Genomic DNA, 18,741 nt, shown 5'->3' with positions numbered 1-18,741 from the left:
GATTGTTGTGTTCCGTCGCCTGTTGTGCTGTTGACTTCTGAGTTGACAGTGCGATATTGAGAAATTGTTGTCCTGCAAAGGATATATCTATGGGAATTTGTTTTTCTAGTCGATTACATTAGTCATTGAGTCAAGGTAGTGGAGTTCCCAAAGGAGTTATGGAGCTGTCGATTTGTTTCTGATACGACAAAATGTTTTATTTTAAAGTATTACTAAAGGAAAATAATTAATAAAATTTTTTTTTATTGCCAATTATCCTTACAATCGTTTCCTATCTTTAAACAGCAAAAATAATAAGCTTATTGTTCCCTGTGGCATTTGCAACCAAAGCCAACTTTATGTTCACTAGTGACTTGATAAATTGCATTAAATTTGTGGGTCATAGCACATGAACTTCTTGACATTGCTCATCATAATTCAAAATATTTACCAGACATAACGACATATTTATTCCTACTCTAAGAGAATTTAAGCACATAATGCATAACCGAACTGATGTGTAATCCGCATTCGATGGGTTTCCTAATTTAATTCGGCATTCGTCTGCCATTCAATTCCGTTCTCCATTCAGTACAGTGCGATTCATAACAGTTTTAAATCCTATTTGGTATTCGCACAAATGCTATGATCGATGATGCATTCGTAAGCGATACCAATAGATGGGACATTGGTTGCATTTGCTATTCAGTGGGGCTTAGACCGCCTTACGGCGACGAAACGCAGCTTTATCCCTTTGACATGGCTGTGCGCCATTCATTTTGCATTGCAGCCACTTGGCAAAATTGACTTAACTCTCGAGCAGCGAGCAGCAAGCAGCAACAATTTCCCGGGCCAACAAAGCCGCAGAGTCTGCAACGAAATGTGAAATGCGATATGCGAGATGCAACCGCAATCCAAGTAGGTGTTCCTTGGATATCCCGTCGTTTTCCAGGTGCCCCACGTGCTCCATGTGCTCCAGGCACGAAACCGCAACGAATACTTTTGCACGCTCGCAGGCCCGCATTGAATGTGTATTAAATTGTGTTTGGGTTTTTGGGATTTTGCGATGTTTGCGTTTTTGCGTCATGCATATATTTATCATTTATTCCGCATCTGGGGGCCAACATATTTACTCACCGACTCAATGGCCTTCTCCAGCCGGAAGATCTCCTCCTGGAGCAGGTGCAGCGTGCCCGTTTTTCCGCGATGTCTGGCAAAGGCGGCGGCACAGGCGCTATGGATGCTGTTCACCCAGTTCTCAAGTTCCACCTGCGAATGAATGGAAATGAAGGTTGTTAAAGAGGAAACATTGTAACAAATTGCAGACCAAATGCACCGCAAGCAATTTGATGGGCCTCCCCAGCGCCAAACGTCGAACTTGTACCCCAACTGAAAGCCATTTCATACCCGCTCATCGCTGGCTATCAGTTATGCAAATTTAATGACAAATCACGTTGCGCTACGACGAGAGTTGGCAGTCAGAAGGACGAACAGGATGCACAGGACGAGAGGGGTGTGCAAAACGTATGCCTTTGAGACATGTAACAGTTTAGGGCTGCCACAAGGATGCTGCTGCCACTGCAGCTGTTCAAGGCAATCTGCCAGTTGGCAGTCAGTCAACGCCACCTCAATCATGGCTCACACTTTAAGCCGCCCCCGGCTCCTTTCAATCCCCTTCCCTTTCCCACAGTATATCGCTCACTCTCTCTCTCTTGAACAGACTTTTGCGGGTTGCGTCAGTCAGCGCCTTGCCAGCGTCCTCGTTCATGTCCATGTCCTCGTCCTCGTCCTGTATCTGCATCTGCATCTATGCACACTAGCAAAAATAAGAATGCACTTTTTTTTTAAGTATGCTATAACCAGATGGGTTTAAATTTGAAATTTGAAATTTTAATGAATGTATATAAAAGTTTTTAAGTTTACCACACTATAAATGGCATTTACCAAAGCAAAATTATTAATTCAATTTTATTTATTATGATTACAATATTTAATTTTCTATAATGATTTATTTTGTATATTTGTTAAAAGTTATACGTTTTCCACCTGAAGATGAATATTTCGTAAATGCCAATATGTGTGTACTTTTTACTCTGCATTTTAAAATATTTTAATATATGAAAACATGTTTTCCGTTATAATTATTGCGATTTTAAAGTACACAAAAAGTTTTTGTGTTAGCTATTTTAAAAAGTTTGAAATACTTTAAGGCAAACATTCATGGTTATTGAAACCAACTTGCTAAGTTAAATCTTAATGTAGAAAAAAAATTGAAATTGGACATATTTTAAGACCTTTTTCAAAGTGCATTAATCTCCATCTGTGGTTTCTTTTTGCCATACATTTCTAGCCAGCCTGGCGATTATGAGAGAGCAGGGTGACTCGGACCCGCAAGCCCTGGACTCGCCTATCCTTGCATATCCTTGTGCAAACAAATTTGCGCTGCCATCTTTCTATGCTCCGACTTCGGACGGGCGGCAAGGCCAGTCTTTCATAGCTTCCTTGAAGGACTTCCCTCTGATATTGACTGCTCGAAACGAGAGCGAGCATGTCCTGCGGCTGATATATACAGCCAACCCCCCAACCACCCAACCACCCACCCAGCCAACTCACACCCGCGACGTAATAGAGATACTCACCTGACAGGGCGCCTGGAAGAGATAGGCATCGCCGAACGCCGTGCTAAGACAGAAGATGTAGTCGCGTTTGGGATGCTCTGGTATCGGTTGCATAATTGCACCATCCACGATAATCAAGTGCTTGGGCGCCGCCTCCACACTCCGGCCCTCGCGGGAGTCGCACGGATAGAATAGCAGCGTGGTGCCCTTCAGGCACACCCAGTAGCCCTTCCAGCCCCGCTTTCTGGCCAGCTCGATCTGGTGCTTCTTGCGTAGTAACCATTTCTTTACCGATAGGAAGCTGCAAGCAAACAATTCGATGTGGTTCGGTTCGGTTTTGTTAAGTGAGCAGGGGGGCGGGGGAAAGGTCTCGTAATCCCTGGGAAAACTTCAACAGCTTCGCCATCAACCCATTAACCTTTGGAGCTAATCAAGACATGATAATTGGATGGGGCATGTCCTGCGCGCATAAGTCTTCCATCGGCTTATCATAACAGAAAGGGGGCGCTGATATTAAGGATCGAAGGTTGTCATACCCTAGACTACTTCTTTCTTTTTTTAGTATTTGTTGGATTTAACTATTTAAATAAGTCTTAATAATGCAACCATTTTAAGTCCAAAATAAACAACATTTATAGAAGACTTTGGCAATTGAGGCTACGTTTGAGGCAACTATTACTTCGTATTCTGCATTTCTATTTATTTTTTATAAAGTAAAACAATCTATTGGAAACTTCAGCCCTACTTGACAGTAATATTATTGGAAATGTAAACTCTAAACTATTTAGTCTTATGATATTAATTTTAATATATTTCTATATACCTTTATTCTTGACATTACGAATGGGGATATTTCTTTGATCTATCTCAAGTCACGTTCACGCCTTGCTAATACTAATCAAGAATAAATAAAAGTTATGGCCTTAGCATAATCTACCTGATGTGCTTAGCACTTTGATACCTCCTCACAACTTTGATACCTCTTGCACGGACATAATAACGTTAATCCCCAGCCACTGCTTTCTCCACCTCTGACCACCTTAATCACTGTGAAATTATGTTCCCCGAGGAGGCTGCTGATGGACCGACCCACCGACCCACCGACTGGTTATTTATGATGACTTGTTGGACGTGAGCAGGTTCGGCCACAAGCCAGGATACCCACTCTATGCCTAGCTGCCAGATTACATCCACCGGCGGCATAAATTCCCAGATTCCCAGAAGAAGGAGATGGGATGGGATAGGATGGGGTTGGGGATGAGCAGGAATCGAGATGGAATATGAACTTACCCGGCTTTGCGAACAGCGCCCGTGCAGTTGAAGGAGGATGCAGCGGTGCCAGTGGCCTTTGCTTTATATGGTGACGCCATGACACTTTCCCCATCATCTTCATCCGAAACGGCGGTAGTTAGGCTCATTCGATCATCGTCCGAAATCTGCGGGAAGATTCAGAGAGCGAGAGGTTGTGGTGTTCAGAATCGAGAATGTGAGCAGTCAATTCAATTAAGACGCCTGGCAACACGTACGAGGTTTCGGTTGCCGGCGATAAAATTTAATAAATCGAACAGAAAATAATTGAAATAATTAAGTCATAATTAGCAGACAGCAGGGGTGGATGGCTGCCATCCACCAGCCACCAGCCACTGGTAAGCCCCATTGGACGAAGCCATTTGAAACCAATAATGGCCAGGTTGCTTGTTGTTGCTTGTTGGTTGTTGGTTGCCGTTGCTGTTGCTGTTGCTGTTGTCAGTGCCGACAGCAACATTTGTTACGTATGTCGTCGATAAAGCAATTTGTCTTCTCTTCTCGCCTGCATTTTTAGCGGGGCTGAAGTCGGGGAAAAACCGGACCGACAGATAGAGATAGGACAGGCCCAGACAACAATTGACAAAATGGCTGGGAGAACTGGGCGAAACGAAGGGAAATAAATGGCGAAAGGCAAACTGTTACTTGGCAATGTTATTTCATCAAAAGCCGGTTCGTCCGACTGACTGACTGACTGACTCACTAACTGACTGACTGACTCTTTGACTGAATGCTGTTTGCCTTTGGCCCGGCTGGCCATCTCCCAGCATCCTTCCGCTCGCCTTGCAGCTATTTTGCCATATCTGCAGGAAGGGAAGGCCAAAGTGGAGCAGCTGGAGGTGGAGAATTTCGGTCCATGTGGGAATTCAAGCCAAGACCAAAGTCGATGGTTCTGCTCGGGCTACGTGTCCCGCGTGGCAATAAAAATTGGTTTGCCCATTCATTCGTTTCAATCGAGGTGGGCGTAGCGAACCACCGACCACGCCCATCACCCATCGCTCTTCGCCCAACTGTCGCTCACTTGCTTTTCATGCCATTTTTATTTGAGTTCCCAAGGAAATCAATTTACAATGTGTTTATTCGTTTCGTCTCTCCTTCCTGTGAGTGTGGGTCCTTCGAACAGGACTTTGAGCCCAGCCATCCAGTCCCTGGTTACTACGATACTCCAGCCCCTGCTTACGTTTTGGCAATTTTCAAACATTTTTGCTCATATGCATGTTTTACAAGTTATTTATTTGACTGCCTGCCTGACTTTTTTTTTTTTGTTTGGGGAGCGGGGGGTCTGATGTTTGCTCTCGGGGCGGGGAAATCTCACCCGTGGCGAGGAATCGCCGTCTTTTGCCAGCCGGGGTCATGTGTACTTAACCCACAGCATCGATAGAGCGGAGTGGAGCGACCAAGTTTAATCAAATTTTATATTAATCGAAGAGCAGTGCAAAGGCATGCAAATAACCAAAGGAACCCAACCTGAGACGTGGCTCGCTTAGCGACTGAGGAGATGGGGTGTGGCGAGTGGTTGGAGGATGATGATGGCCGGGATGAGAGGGACCCAGATCAAAGCGGTTACAAGCTGCGAGGACCAAGGAGCAATGGGCACTCGCACCCCTCAAATCGATATCTGTGCGTGTCACTTTAAGTGGCTAAAAGAGTCGGGGGCGAACAATTTAAAAGGAAACTTCAAAAACACTCCCGCCACCTGCACTTCACCAAAACGAAATAGTTTCCGCTTGCTCAATGAAGTTTTCCATGAAATCATCAAGCCGAGCGGAAGCTGTCGACTGGAACTGTGTTGCAGGAAGGGGCGTGGAATTGAACTGTGGGTGAGTTGGGGGAACCATGTTTGAATCCATTTGAATTCAAGGACTGACCCAGTGAAAAAATCATTAAAACTGAGTCCTTTTCCTCATCATCAAATTATGCGACTTAAAGAGGTTTGAATTTAAGGTAAATACTTATGATGAACTGATACGGAAAACGGTTGGCTTGCATTCCAAGTGTTTACCAATTGAATTTAAGGATCTTCCGTCTAATCAACTTTAGTGATTTGAAGGGGTTCATTTGAATTTGAATCCTGAAGTGACTCAGTGAAAAACCTACTTTTGCTTCATACTTCTAATCAACTTCAGTGATGTGAAAAGGTTCAGGTTTGAATTTAAGAACTGAACTAGCTTCATACATCTAATCAAATTTTGTGATTTAAAGAGGTCCAGAGTAAGGTTACCCTTTTACTGCAGATTACCACGCATTTGGCATTTCTGCTGGTCATCCCAGGAGAGATCGGCCCGAGTCCGTATAGTTTGTCAAATGATTCATGAATTTTTAATTGGCCTGAAAGTGGCAGCAGGTAGAATGTTTCTTGAATTTCATCCCGAAATCCCAAAAACCCCAAACTGACAATGGGATTTCTCCTCTGGGCAGTCCATCTCCTGTCTACTTGTCCTTCCAGGACAAGCTCGCACGAATGGCTGAAAACGTTCACATGGGTAAGCCTAAATGGGCAACCCAAAACACGAACACGAATGCGTACACGGCCAAACAACAATCACACAAAAGATTAAATGCCAGCCAGTACGGGTTCTCGTTGGTCCCTGGTCCCTTTACCTCGTACCTCTCGTACCTCGTAACTCACCCAACTGATTACTTTGGGGCCTAATACGCCATATCTCAGCATCGGTGCAAAATCAAAATTCAATTTACGCACAGACGAACCCGCCCACTTAGGCGCATTGATGGGTTCTCATATATATAGAGCACATCTCCCCCTTTCCTCGCGCACATCCGCACATCCGCATATCCGCACAGCTGAGCCAGGTGCTTTCGTTACGATTTCTAATCAAGAATTGATTGTGATCCCTCGATGCGGCTGTCGTTCACGTTTCAGCCATAATTATCAATGACTTTTGAATGTCAAATGTGGACGAGATGAGCTGGGGAATGGCATGTCATTGGCACTGCCATTGTCACCTCGCCCCCTCCCGCCCCAAACATCTTCGTTCTGATGGTGAAAATCTTTTCATATGTCGCTGTCAAAAATTACAATATTTGATAGAGTGTTTATGCAGGGGTTTTCGTGCTATACCCTATATATCTATATATTTATATATATGTATTGACGAGGGGGTGGCAAGGTTAAGCTGGTTGGGGAAAAGTTATTCGGTGGCCGTGGCACGTTCCTGGCATTGCTGCGATTAAGTGAGGCATTAAAGAAGTTTTCGTTGCCGGCACAAATGTTGTTAGCCAAACGAAATTGATTCAAAGACGAAATCTGCAAGACAGCTGGGTTTGGGATAAAATCAGGGAATACTGACGAGCTTCGAACGTTTCGTAGCTGACTTGTAAAGTTTCTCTCTTTTTCGCAGAGCCAAATTGCTGCATTGCAATGCGAAAATCAATTTGGAATTATCCCTTAGCTCATTTCATTTGTGGGCTGCGAGAAGGGGCAAACGGATGGGCGGATGGGTGATAAACCTGCAATGTCATTCCGATTTGATTAAATATTCCATCCAGCGCTGAGCGCCAGCCTAATTGGCTGAAGGTGAAACTGTTTAGCATTGAATCAATCAAAATTAACAAGCGACTCGGAGCAACCTTGGAAATGGTTTTGCAGTAATCAAAGAACAGATGCGCAATGTTCGTGCCATTTTGGTATTCAGATCATGTGGACGGGTAACAAGCGTTAATTAGAGCAATGGTGGAATGGCAAAACTCACAGATATGCCGCCTTTAATCCGGTAAATCCGCTCCTTCTTTCATTCGGGACCATCTCTTTTATCGCTGATCTGGCCATTAATTAGTATGCATATCCATTCAGTTGCTAAGCCAACTAAGGCACCGCCAAGCTCCTCCATTCGGCGCCACTCATTTGAATATGTGTGTTCTCGGTATCTTTGTGCAGATTCAAGCACTGCATGTAAGACCCTTGACCAATGTAAATGTATCTATTTGCTTGTTAAGTTAACCAAACGAAGCTACAGGGATGCAAGGTAAACACAGATGCCGTGCGTTTCCAATGAATTCTGAAGTTGTTACTCACATTTAGAGGCTATACATCTGTGGTGCATGGCACGCTCTTTATCTACCTATTTTCAGACGCCCCATGTGTTGGTTCCCCCATGCTGGGCCACGCCCACAATGTTCCTAACTCCCCCTTTTCCATCAGCTTTTTCGGACAAATGGCCTTTTATCACTTTGAAGCCGTTTGATTCATGCGTATTGCAATCAATGCCATTCATTACCGAAAAACTAAATACAAGTACCAGTTTTTCCCACCCCTTTTTGCCACCACCTACCCCGTCCATGAACGCTATTTGTCCGTGTGTTAAGAGCTTTTCTCGAATGGCATGAGGTCGGGGGCTAATGCTCTAATTTATTGCTCCTTTGTGGAGCCAGAAAAGGAGCCCAGGAGCAGCTCGAGCGTGAAAAGGATGCTTTGGCTTTGATCAACGTTTTGTTAGGCAGCCCGAAATGAATTTGTACCAGTCAGACAATACACTTAACTGAAGGAATTCGCGGTGGAAAGGGAATTGGTCTCTGCTTTTTCGGCCCCGGACGACATTTTCTCACGCGCTTTTCATTTATTTGCCGCGGGAGTAGAAGTTCAAAGCATGCCTGACAAATGTATCCAACGCAAACGATTAGGATAAGGAATTGCCGAGTTTTCTAAATGAGCAACTTCGATTTTTATAATTTCATTTGCTGTCCTATTAACGTACAAAATTTGAATCTAATTTGGGAATTGGACTTTAAACCATAGTCTAACTTTAGGTAGAAATACACCTTATTAAGGAAAACTAAATCATTTGGGGGTGCCACAGAAATCTTTTGGTTTTTCAAATCACTTAAAAAGGTGTCTAAAAGTATGCAGTGAAAATTAGAGTATGGCCTTTCGGATTTAAACTAAAGTACATACAGTCTACAAATATATCACTGCATACCTTAAGACACCATTTTAAATAATTTCAGAAATATGGTGATTTAGTTTAGTTTTGAAGGATATTATTATTATTACCATACTTATAAAAAGGCTCCCTTCCTTAAAATAATGAATGAATAGTTAAGGAATATAATGCTACTCCTTTTCAAGAGTCACACATTTCTTAAATATACAGCTTATGATGATAAAACCTTGTTTTAACATTATAAATCTCTTAAAGTTGATTAACCCAAATTTCAAACATTTTAAGGGATCAGCTTTTTTTACCTTGCGAAGGAACATTTCGTTGCACTGCTTGGCGGTGCTGCGCCAATGGCGATGGCGGTAGCGGGAGTTGCCCAGCTTGAGGGTGCCCTGGAGATCGGCGGCCTCCTCGACCACCCGCCGGATGCACTGGTATCGCAGGCGGTTGCATCTATGGATCGGTTGCATGGGCACCACTCCGTGCTCCGGCTCCGATTCGGCGCCGGAACGCACCTGGTCCTCGTCGTCGTCCACCCAGGCGCTCAGCACTCCTTCCACGAAGTTGTACAGCATCTGGATGTTGGCCTTCATGGGCGCCGACCCGGACGGCACCTGGGTCTCCGTCTTGATGAGCTTCCGGTTCTGGCACACCTCCCGCAGCAGGTTCTCGCCGAAGTGAACGGTTTTGTGGCGCCGGCGACGGGAGTTGAGCGAGGCAGCCGAGGCGGACTTCATCAGCTTGCCGTTCGAGTGGTGCACATAGGCGGGCAGTGGTTGCACTAGTGTGGTTATGGGCTCCAGCCAGGCCAGACCCGGTCCGGGTGCTCTTAGGTCCCCTCCTCCTCCTGGACCTACGCCTACTAATACGCCTGTTCCCCCACCAGAACTGGCGGAATCGCCCCTCTGGAGCGTGTTTGGCTGGGAATTGCTGCGATAGTGATGGTGCGGATGCTGATGCGGGGGCGAGGGCAGTGGCTGCATCTCCAGGTCGTCCAGGGGCGCCGGCTCAATGTCATCCAGTGTGGTGGGCGGCTGGGCCAGTTGGGTGCGCAGGCGATTGAAGTCGGCGGCACAGCGAGGCAGTGAGTTGCACTTGGCGGCATTGAGGCATTTGCGATTCCGGCAGCTGAGTAGCGGGGCACACGACCGGCAGTCATGGCAGATGACCAGGCGGCGTTCGCTGAGCGTTCCCACTCCCATTCCCACTGCCACTCCCGATCCTGATCCTTGCATACCACCCCCTGGCGGCGGCGGTGGTGGGGTGGCCGTTGTCGAGGGTGTGGTCGGCACATCGGAGCCCATGGCACTCACCAAATGGGCCGGAACCGCATGCAGCTGCACCTGCGCCAGCTGCTGATGCCTGGCCAGATTCACCGAGCTCACGGACGAGGTAATGCATTGCCGCGCCTGGCACTCCTGGTACCGGCAGTGCGGATCCGTGCAGATGGGCAGTAGTGGACAGTCGGGATCGGTGCAGGGGCCCGGCGATGGCGAACGCGGAGCCCGCTCGGCACTCGACGACTTGCGCTTGTGGCCACCGGAACGCTGGGCGGACATGTCGGAGACCGTGGCGGATCTTTGTGTCTGGTGGCGACGGGAGCGCTCCTTTCTCCCGGCACCGCCCCCGCCCCCTTCCTTGCTGGCCTTCGGCACATACTGATAGCGCTCCTTGTGCGGCTTGGCATACAGTCGCTCCAGATGGGCGGTGTTGGCGGCGGCGGAGGCAGTGGCTCCACCACCGCCCACCACCTCGCTGGCCGAGTGGCGCAGTCTTCGCTCCCGGGAACGCTCCTCCCGCCGCTGGCACAGCGGGGTGTGGGACAGGGCACTGGGCACCGCATAGCCACTGGGAACATTGGCTCTGTCCGGCGGCTGACTTGGCGGCGGCTGCTTGCCCAAGGACTGCAGCTTGTGCAGCGGATAGGCTATCCAGTCGGCGGTGAGCTGCTGCTGCTCCTCCTCGCTGACTGCTCCACTGTGGCCCAGGGAGTGCCTCTTCCGATGGCTGGCCTTCGACTGATCCTGGGCATCCTCCTGCGAATTGGAACGCGGCTGGGCATCGCCCCCGCTCCCGTTGCGGCGATGGTGCGAGCGACGGGACTTGCCCCGCTCGGTGCCCTGCCCACTGGTGCCCTGCATCTTGGTCAGCCACTCCACGATGTCCGTCTTCAGCAGCGAGAACTCACAGGGTCCGGAACTCTGACGCGAAAGCGGTTTCTTCAGCAACTCCGACAGGGCCTTGGCATAGGCCGATCCCACTGCCTTGTCCGTGTCCGAGGGCAGGCGATCTCGATCCCGATCCCGATCGCGCTCCTTCTTACGCGGCAAATGATCCAGCAGCCAGTCGGGCAGTTCGTCCTTGAGCACGGTGATCTCACTGGGACCCGAGGAGGTGCGCACTGGCTGAATGGGACTGGCGGCAGTCTTCTGGAGCTTCAGCCACTCCATGGTCTCCTCGCGCACCTGGGAGCCACCTTCGGCGGACCGGGCGGAGTGACGCTGCTGGGCACGACGATCGAACCACTCCAGCTGCTCGGCAGGCTGACGCAGAGCACTCTTCGGCATGGTGGCCACTTCCTCGGCGCTCTTCTGCCTGCGCGGTGGCAACTGGGGGCGCTGCTCGATCCGCACATGGGCGTGGCCACTGCCTGTGGGCGGCTCGGTGAGCCGCACCGAACCCTTGCGCCTTATGCACTTCTGCTCCATGGTCTCTTCGTCGCGAGCTCTCACCCTGCGTGTGATCTCGAAGATGTCGCCGTTGATCTGGTGATAGAACTTCTCAACCTCAACGCCGCGATCGAACTCCTCCTTGGCCGTGGGCTTGGCATGTGAACGCGAGGGGGGGCGTGGCGGGGGCGGCAGCTGGGCGGCAGCGTCATCGGCCGTCTTCTTCTTCTTGTCATCGCTCTCGTCGGAGGAGGCATTTAGCAGGGCGCCCGATCCGGCCGCCCCGCCATCCACCACCCAGCTGATCGATCGTTCACCGCTGGCGGCTGCCGTCGACCCGTCGCTCTTCTGAAGCAGCCTGTCCAGGCTGCCATGATGGCTCTTGATGGTGGTGGCTGCCAGGCCGCCTGCAGAGGTCTCGCCCAGCGATTGCAGACGGCATTGGGCATTGCAGATGCAGACGCCCGGGCGCTTTTTGCTGCCGAAGCGGAACAGCTGGCTGGCCAGCTGGGAGACATTCTCGCCGAGGCCGAGGCCCAGGCCACCACCGCCGGAACCACCACCTCCTCCAGCGGCGGCTCCACCCGCATCCCTTCCCGAGGCCGTTGTTGCCGATGTCAGGCGTCCTCCTGGATGCGCCACTGGTGTGATGTCGACGATCACGCAACAGCAGTGCAGCGAGAAGGTCTTCTTGGGATCGCCGTCGCTGCTGCAGTCCGCCCCGCCAGCACTTCCGTTTCCGTTTCCGTTTCCGGTTCCGCCGCCACCTCCTCCAGCTGCAACTCCCCCTCCACCAGCAGCCGCTGCACCAGCACCACCAACGCCAACAGCTGGCGGTGCACCACCGATCGCGTGATTGCCGCTGTGATCGCCGCTGTGATCGCCGCGCTCGCTGTTGTTGTTTTGTTGGGCGGCCAGAATGAATCACAGCGGCAGCGGCAGCGACAGCAGCAGATTGCCAGGGGGCTAGCTCCTTGGCGAGGTCCTTGACGAGGTCCCTTCCTCAGTTGGCCATGCATCGGCGTTAGTCCGCCATTATGAATGTATGTTGTTGTCTACTTAGTAATTGTGTTTATGCACTGTGCTACTACTATTTAGCGCTGCTGATTATTATTCATTTGATTAATTAAACTAAAAGCTCATTTTGCGGCGCAGTCATTTATTACATCGGCAGGGGTTGTTTTCGGTTTTCGCTTTTCGCTTTTTGGTTTACTGTGTTGCTTTGGCAATTTATCTCACACGCGTCGCACACATTTATCTATAATTAATTATTTTTACTTGTTGCCAGCAAAGCGAGTGGCAAAAAAGAAATCACTTGGCTATCGTGTGTGCTGTTGTGTTGTGTTGTGTTTGTGTACATATTTATTCGAGGATTTATTTAATTATATTTGTTTTGCCCTATAAATCACAAAGCAGTTTGCATGGCTTTCCCCCCAAAACATTTGCAGCTTGTTAAGCTTTATTATTTCCAGTGACCGAATTTAATTTGTATTTGGCTTTAAGTGTTGCGGTTTTAATTTATAGTCAACAATAGGAAAAGTCTTTAAATTTCGCAGTAATAAAGTAGAAAATAATTGTAGTACGTTTTAATTTTGAGTATTTTGTAAAATTGTATAAATTACAAATTTTAGCGAAAGCAAAACTAATCTGTTTAATTTCATTAATGAAATATAATCCAGATAATTTAATAAATAAATGCATTTTGATCTGGTTATTAATTAGCTTAGCTGATTACTTTTTGAGGATATAGCTGCGAAGTTTTTCCGACCCTTCATTTAACCAGCAAACTGTTAAATAAATTTAGAACCGAAAGGAAATTCGTCAATTGAAATAAATTTCGTTGTAAAGGCAATGCACAAGTGCTTTGGAAAAATATTAAATCACAAAGGGGCTTACTGAATTTAAAAATACTTTTTAAGCCTTCTTAACACTTTGTATTTAATTTGCTTTCCATTTGTCCAATGTTGTATATTTAAAAAGATTACTAAAGCAGACATATAAGAGCTCTTTTTTTTAGAAATCCGCAGCATACTTTATGAAACGTACTGTATGCGAAAATAATCCCTGACAAATTCACCCACATGTCTAGGCGTAGGCGCTTTAATTAGCATATATAAGGCTAAAAAAAACAATGTTGCATGTTGTAGGAAGCACTTTTTTACTTCAGGTCATGTTCTGAGCCCTCAGTGCCATGAGCTTTCTTCGGTGTTATTTTAAAGTTGCTCTGCGAAAAGTTTTTGCAACTCGTGCGCAAATATTTTGTTTGTTATATTGCTAGCATAAATTTGTTGGCTATCTGCACAGACACTCTGTGTGAGAGGGGGCATATATTTATAAGCGCATACATAAATACTTTTCGGGCTGGCAGCAAATGCATAAATTTCATGTCTACATCTACACGGAGATATGACTCGGGAACTGCTGCTCCGCTACGGTCATGTTTGTGTTTATGCAAAGGAGTTTGCCAAAGTTTTTTCGTTTCGTTTCGTTTCGGCTGCTGCCAAAAGTTTGCTTGTTAAGTGAAAGGATTATATGATCCAATGGCAGTGGCAGTGGCAGGGGCAGAAGGAGCCGAAAAGGGGGTAAAACTTAAAAATACACAGCCGAATAGAACAACAAAACTTTTCCTATTTTTATGTTGTGAGCTGCAGCACCTAAGAAGAAATCCCATACACACAACAACTTGCCACAAACTTGAGTTGTGTTGATAGTTTTTATAGCCTACTTTTCTGAGCCTCATGAACAATTCGCTGGAGAAGAGAAAGAGAGAAATAGAGAGAGTTGCGAGTTGCGAATTAGTGTCTTAGGCGGGCGGAGGCAAAAGTTTTTGGCCAGCTTGTCCCGTTTAGATTAGAGCCGTCGATAAGTTTCAAGTTTGCCACATTTGCCATGTGTTTAGTTGCCAACTGTGTGTGCGTGCCTGAGATTGCACACCGCGTGTGTGTGTGTGTGTGAGTGTGTGTGAGTGTGTGTGAGTGTGTGGCAAGGCTCAACTAGTTGGCAACTTGGGAAATGAGAAAATCAGGATGGAGGTGTGGGGAGAGACCATCGTGGCTTAAGCCACCACTTGAAAAGGTGCTTGGGCGCATTTGTTTAGCGATTTTCGCTTGATTCGGCCAATAAAGTTAATTTCTTTCTACCCCAAATGGAGGAAAACTTTTGGCTTAGTTCTCCCCCTAGCGTGTTAAATGACATTTTTATATCGTTTCGATTGTTGTTTCTTGGCCAAAAACTTTTCCAAATTGCCCAGGACCGTTGTCCCAACTCAAAAATTTCCCTAGCACGCAAGGGAATCTGATGGGCTTTGAATAAGTAAAGATGGGATCAGTGAGATAGTAATAGATAATGGCCAAACTCAGGTAGTAAAGCTGCTTTAACTCTTTAAAAAGTTACTCTTGCTATTTCGGGGCTTATGAAGAATGGGAAAATAGACTTTATGGCAGGATGTGGCTCAGATAAATTAGATTTCCCCTTAATGCACGGCCAGCCACAGGCTTTTGGTCCTATCTCAGTGAGAGTTATTTACTTTTAGTTGAAATTATTTTTAATAGATTTATCCACATCAACTGGGGCTTTAATGCGTTTAACACACTGCCACCCACGGACGAAGGACCTGTATCCATAAATATAAATACGTTTAATGGTTGGTAAGGACAAACAGCAACAAAATGTGCCACACCAAATGCTGCATCACTCTATCTCTCTCTTTTTGGCTATCCCCTTCTCTCTTCCACTCTCTTTTTATCAGAGGCCGTCTAAGTGTGTGTGTGTTTGTGTGAACTTCGACAGGCATGACGTTGATAATATCCTTGCACATGTATGACGTTGCTACTGCTACTGCTGCTTCTTCTTTTGCTCTGTTATTCTTGCAACAGAAGGCGCAGCCTTTTCAATATGCCACCAACACCAATACCAACAAAACGCCATCGCACTGACTATTATTATTGTTGTTTTTTGTTCGCATCTTGTTGATATTTTATTAGCCCGACTTTTGTGGGCCAAAACAGCACGCAAAAAACAAAGCACACCACACACATACACAAGGAATCTCGCTGGTTGTGAAAAACTTTTTCTTTTACTTTTTCATATTTTTGTTTTTGTTGTTTTTTTTTGCCTTGGCATTTATGTTATTCTTTTTCCGTTCGATGGCGATTTAAATTTTCGCCCGCGTGCTAAAAATATCTGGGCAATGTATATAGGGACAAAGGCGAGAGAGATGCAAAACAAGTCCGCAATATAACATGGAATCTCGACACGGCTCGAATCTCTGGCGCGTTTCAAGTTTTTCCACGTTTTTTTTTTAAATATTTTTTTCCAGCGAGTTTCTCCTTTTTGCGTTGATTTTGTTGTGCCCCCAAATGCCTGTTTGTGTGTGTGTGTGTGTGTGTGAGTGTTTGGGTGCTGCCGCTGTGTTGGTAAATATGTGTTAAGTGCGTTGGTATTTGCCAGTACCCTTGTGGCCCCCATACGCCCCACCCCGCGAGCCACCGCGAATCCTTCACAGCTGCTCAGGCATTTTTCAACACTTTTTTCTGTTATTGTTGTTGGGCGGGATTTTCATTTGGTGCGCCAGGTCTTGCAACTTGTTAATTTGACTTTAATGCCTCGCCTGACAATCGAAATGTTCGTTTGATTTTTCCCCGCTAAGGCACACACACACAAATAAAGCTCAGCACTCTCCATTTTCTTTCGTTATTTGCTTGTATTTTTGTTGTATTATTTGCTTTTGCTTTTCCTTTTTTTTTTTTGCGTTTAACTTGTGTGCTAAATTATATGGTCTATGGTCTGCGTCAATTTCAGCGCTGCGTGTGTTAGTCCTTCTGTCGACATGAGTGTTGGTGTATCTATGTGTTCTTGATTTGGTGAGTGTGTGTGTGTTGCTGTTTTGTAATTTGATTTCTTTTATGCCGCCCGCCTCCCGCTGAGGCATCAGCATCAGGACTATAGCTTCAGCTTCAGCTTGAGCTTCAGATTCAGTTTCACTGCCTCTACTTTCGACGATGATGCGATGAGGCTGCTGCTACTGCTGCTATTGCTGCTGCTGACGCACTTTTCTCAGATTTTTCCAGCTTTCCTCGACTTTTTCGATTGCCCCGTTTTGATTTGATTTTATTCGATTCGATTCGTTTCGATGCGAGACGACTCGACTTGATTTCACTTGGCGGCACACAGACTCGAATTTATGATTTATTTTTGCGTTACACGAAGGACGAGAGGACTTGTGGAAAACTAGTGGCCGACACAGTCTGAAGTCTGACTATTGCGTTCGCGTTACAAAATGGCGTTACACTCAGCTGCCAGAGAGCGCTAACAAGCACAGCTCGCGACGACGTTCCCGTTCTGACTGACTTTTCACCACAAAGGATGTGGATGTGGACATGCTGTGCGCTGGCCGGAGCGGCGGGCTCGCTCTCTTTTTGGGAGCTTCCAGCAGCGCGGCAGCGGCTCTGCTCGCCCCATTTCGTGTAGAGACACACGCACACACAAGCGACGTCGGGTCTCGGGTCGGAAAAGCTTCGGCTGCAGGTCCTTCGTCTGCCGATTGGCCGCTCGGCTGTTCCAGTGAAATTGTTTATAACAGTTTTGGCCGCACACATTCCGTTGGTGGTTGTGTGGCTCGGCTTCGCTGGCTTCGCCTTTATTTACGTAATCAGGGAAAATCAGCAAAGCTCACCGACCAGCATCCTCTGGCTCTCACTCTCTTTGGCTCTCTCTCTCTCTCTGTTTGGCTCTCTCACGAGTCACATGGTTGGACAAGGTGAAAAGCTACAACCAAAGCTTGCTCTCTTCGCCAGATTTTAAGAGAAGGATCGAAAGGCTAAGGGAGATGCCAACGAAATCCCTGTGAACCCAGCATAATTTACAAATCAGACGTCGGTGACGACGTCATCAAAACCAAAATGCAGTTATAATGCACTCAGTGCGAGAGAGAGGGCGCTAGAGTGCGACCAAGAGAGAGCGAGTTTAGGGAAATATAACGTATACAACCCGTGTGACAGCTGCCAGAGGGCGAGGCACCAACTCAAAGGTGTTTAGTCAACATGAACAACGACAGCAACAGCAACAGCAACAACGACAACGACAACGGCAACAACTTGGAGTTATGTGCGGTAGGTCGGCCGCAGCTAAAATTAAATTTATTCATTGTTGTCTTTGGAGCCAAGGAAACGCAAGTCAAGCCACAGCAGCTGCTCTACAGAGAGCGAAAACGGGGTACTTGCGGTAATGACCTTATAAGCTTTACAGCCGCCTTTAATCAAAATTCAAATGTGGTGGGTGCTCTTGTTGGATGAAAATAGTTTGAAGGGTAATGAAAGTCTTGAGTTAATCAAGTTTCAAAGTCTTCATCTACAAAACCAAGATCCTAGCCAGCTAGTTCTAGATTATTTTTCCAAGTGCCATAGCTCCTGATGCCGCTCCAGCTGGCTGCTCCTGCTGTGTGCACTCAGGATTTGGCTCTGGGGCGTATTAAAGCTTTTTACAAATCGTAAGCATAATTTATTTTGCTACAACTTAGCTCGTCGCGGCGCTGGAGGAGACATTTTGTTGGTCCATTGTTGGGTGGGATAATGGAATGGCCACAGAGAAAGGCAGAGGCAAGTTTTTGGATTAATTTGTAACAGCTTTGTTGCCATCTCAACATCCGGTGTTTGTGTGTGCATTTTGCATTTGATTGAATGGGTCTAAATATTTGATTATCACCGGGCTAAACTTAATTATGTTGATTATACGATAATACTTAATTATGTGGTTTGTGGGTGCAATAAAGCGATCTAGTTGTGCCAGCCCATTTTTGTGCGGGACGAAACTGTGTTGCTTGAGTCATAAATCCAGACAGGCGTTAAATCTGCGCCTCAAATGGCCCCATAAAGTCAACACCTCAAAACTGAAATGTCGCCAGGCAGCCACACACAACAGTTAAAGCAAACCAGGGGGGTTTTCTCCCCACCATTTGTACTACATAGGCAATCACAACAGCACAAATGCTTAAACACGCTCAAATAAGTCACATGGCGGGCCACGCCCACACACAAACACACTCAAACAGTCGCGCAAACACACACACAAACACTGACACAAACAAAGACACGAAGGAATCGTAAAATATAACGCATACGCAGCGTTAGCCCAGTCCCAGTCCCACAGCAGCCATAAGAAAATAGCTCGAAATATGTTAATAATGAGATGTGAGCGAGCGCTGACTGCTAAATATTATACAAATACTTGTGTATACATATAAATTCAAATATATAAATATATGAATATATATATATA

The 18,741-nt window shown here is 46.7% G+C and overlaps 1 protein-coding gene across 17 annotated transcripts in view; it reads right to left on the bottom strand.

The window, feature by feature from the left end:
* Window positions 1–18,741, bottom strand: part of LOC108147419 — an 87,277-nt gene that overhangs the window by 46,129 nt on the left and 22,407 nt on the right. For 11 of the 17 annotated variants that reach the window (XM_017273871.2, XM_017273873.2, XM_017273869.2 and 8 more), the window contains 3 exons: window positions 3,888–4,033; window positions 2,619–2,898; window positions 1,117–1,248 (listed from right to left, as the gene is read on the bottom strand). In XM_017273871.2, coding sequence (XP_017129360.1) covers window positions 1,117–1,248; window positions 2,619–2,898; window positions 3,888–4,033 — 558 coding nt within the window. Of the gene's footprint in view, window positions 1–1,116; window positions 1,249–2,618; window positions 2,899–3,887; window positions 4,034–9,102; window positions 11,506–18,741 lie in introns of those variants that run through there. The other 6 variants (XM_017273874.2, XM_041708010.1, XM_041708009.1 and 3 more) reach the window with 1 other exon arrangement.

This window comes from Drosophila elegans, unplaced genomic scaffold, assembly GCF_018152505.1.
Source record: "Drosophila elegans isolate 14027-0461.03 unplaced genomic scaffold, ASM1815250v1 contig_208, whole genome shotgun sequence".
NCBI classification, from domain to species: domain Eukaryota; kingdom Metazoa; phylum Arthropoda; class Insecta; order Diptera; family Drosophilidae; genus Drosophila; species Drosophila elegans.
Note: the sequence above shows the minus strand (reverse complement) of the source record. Positions and strands in the feature narration are given on the sequence as shown.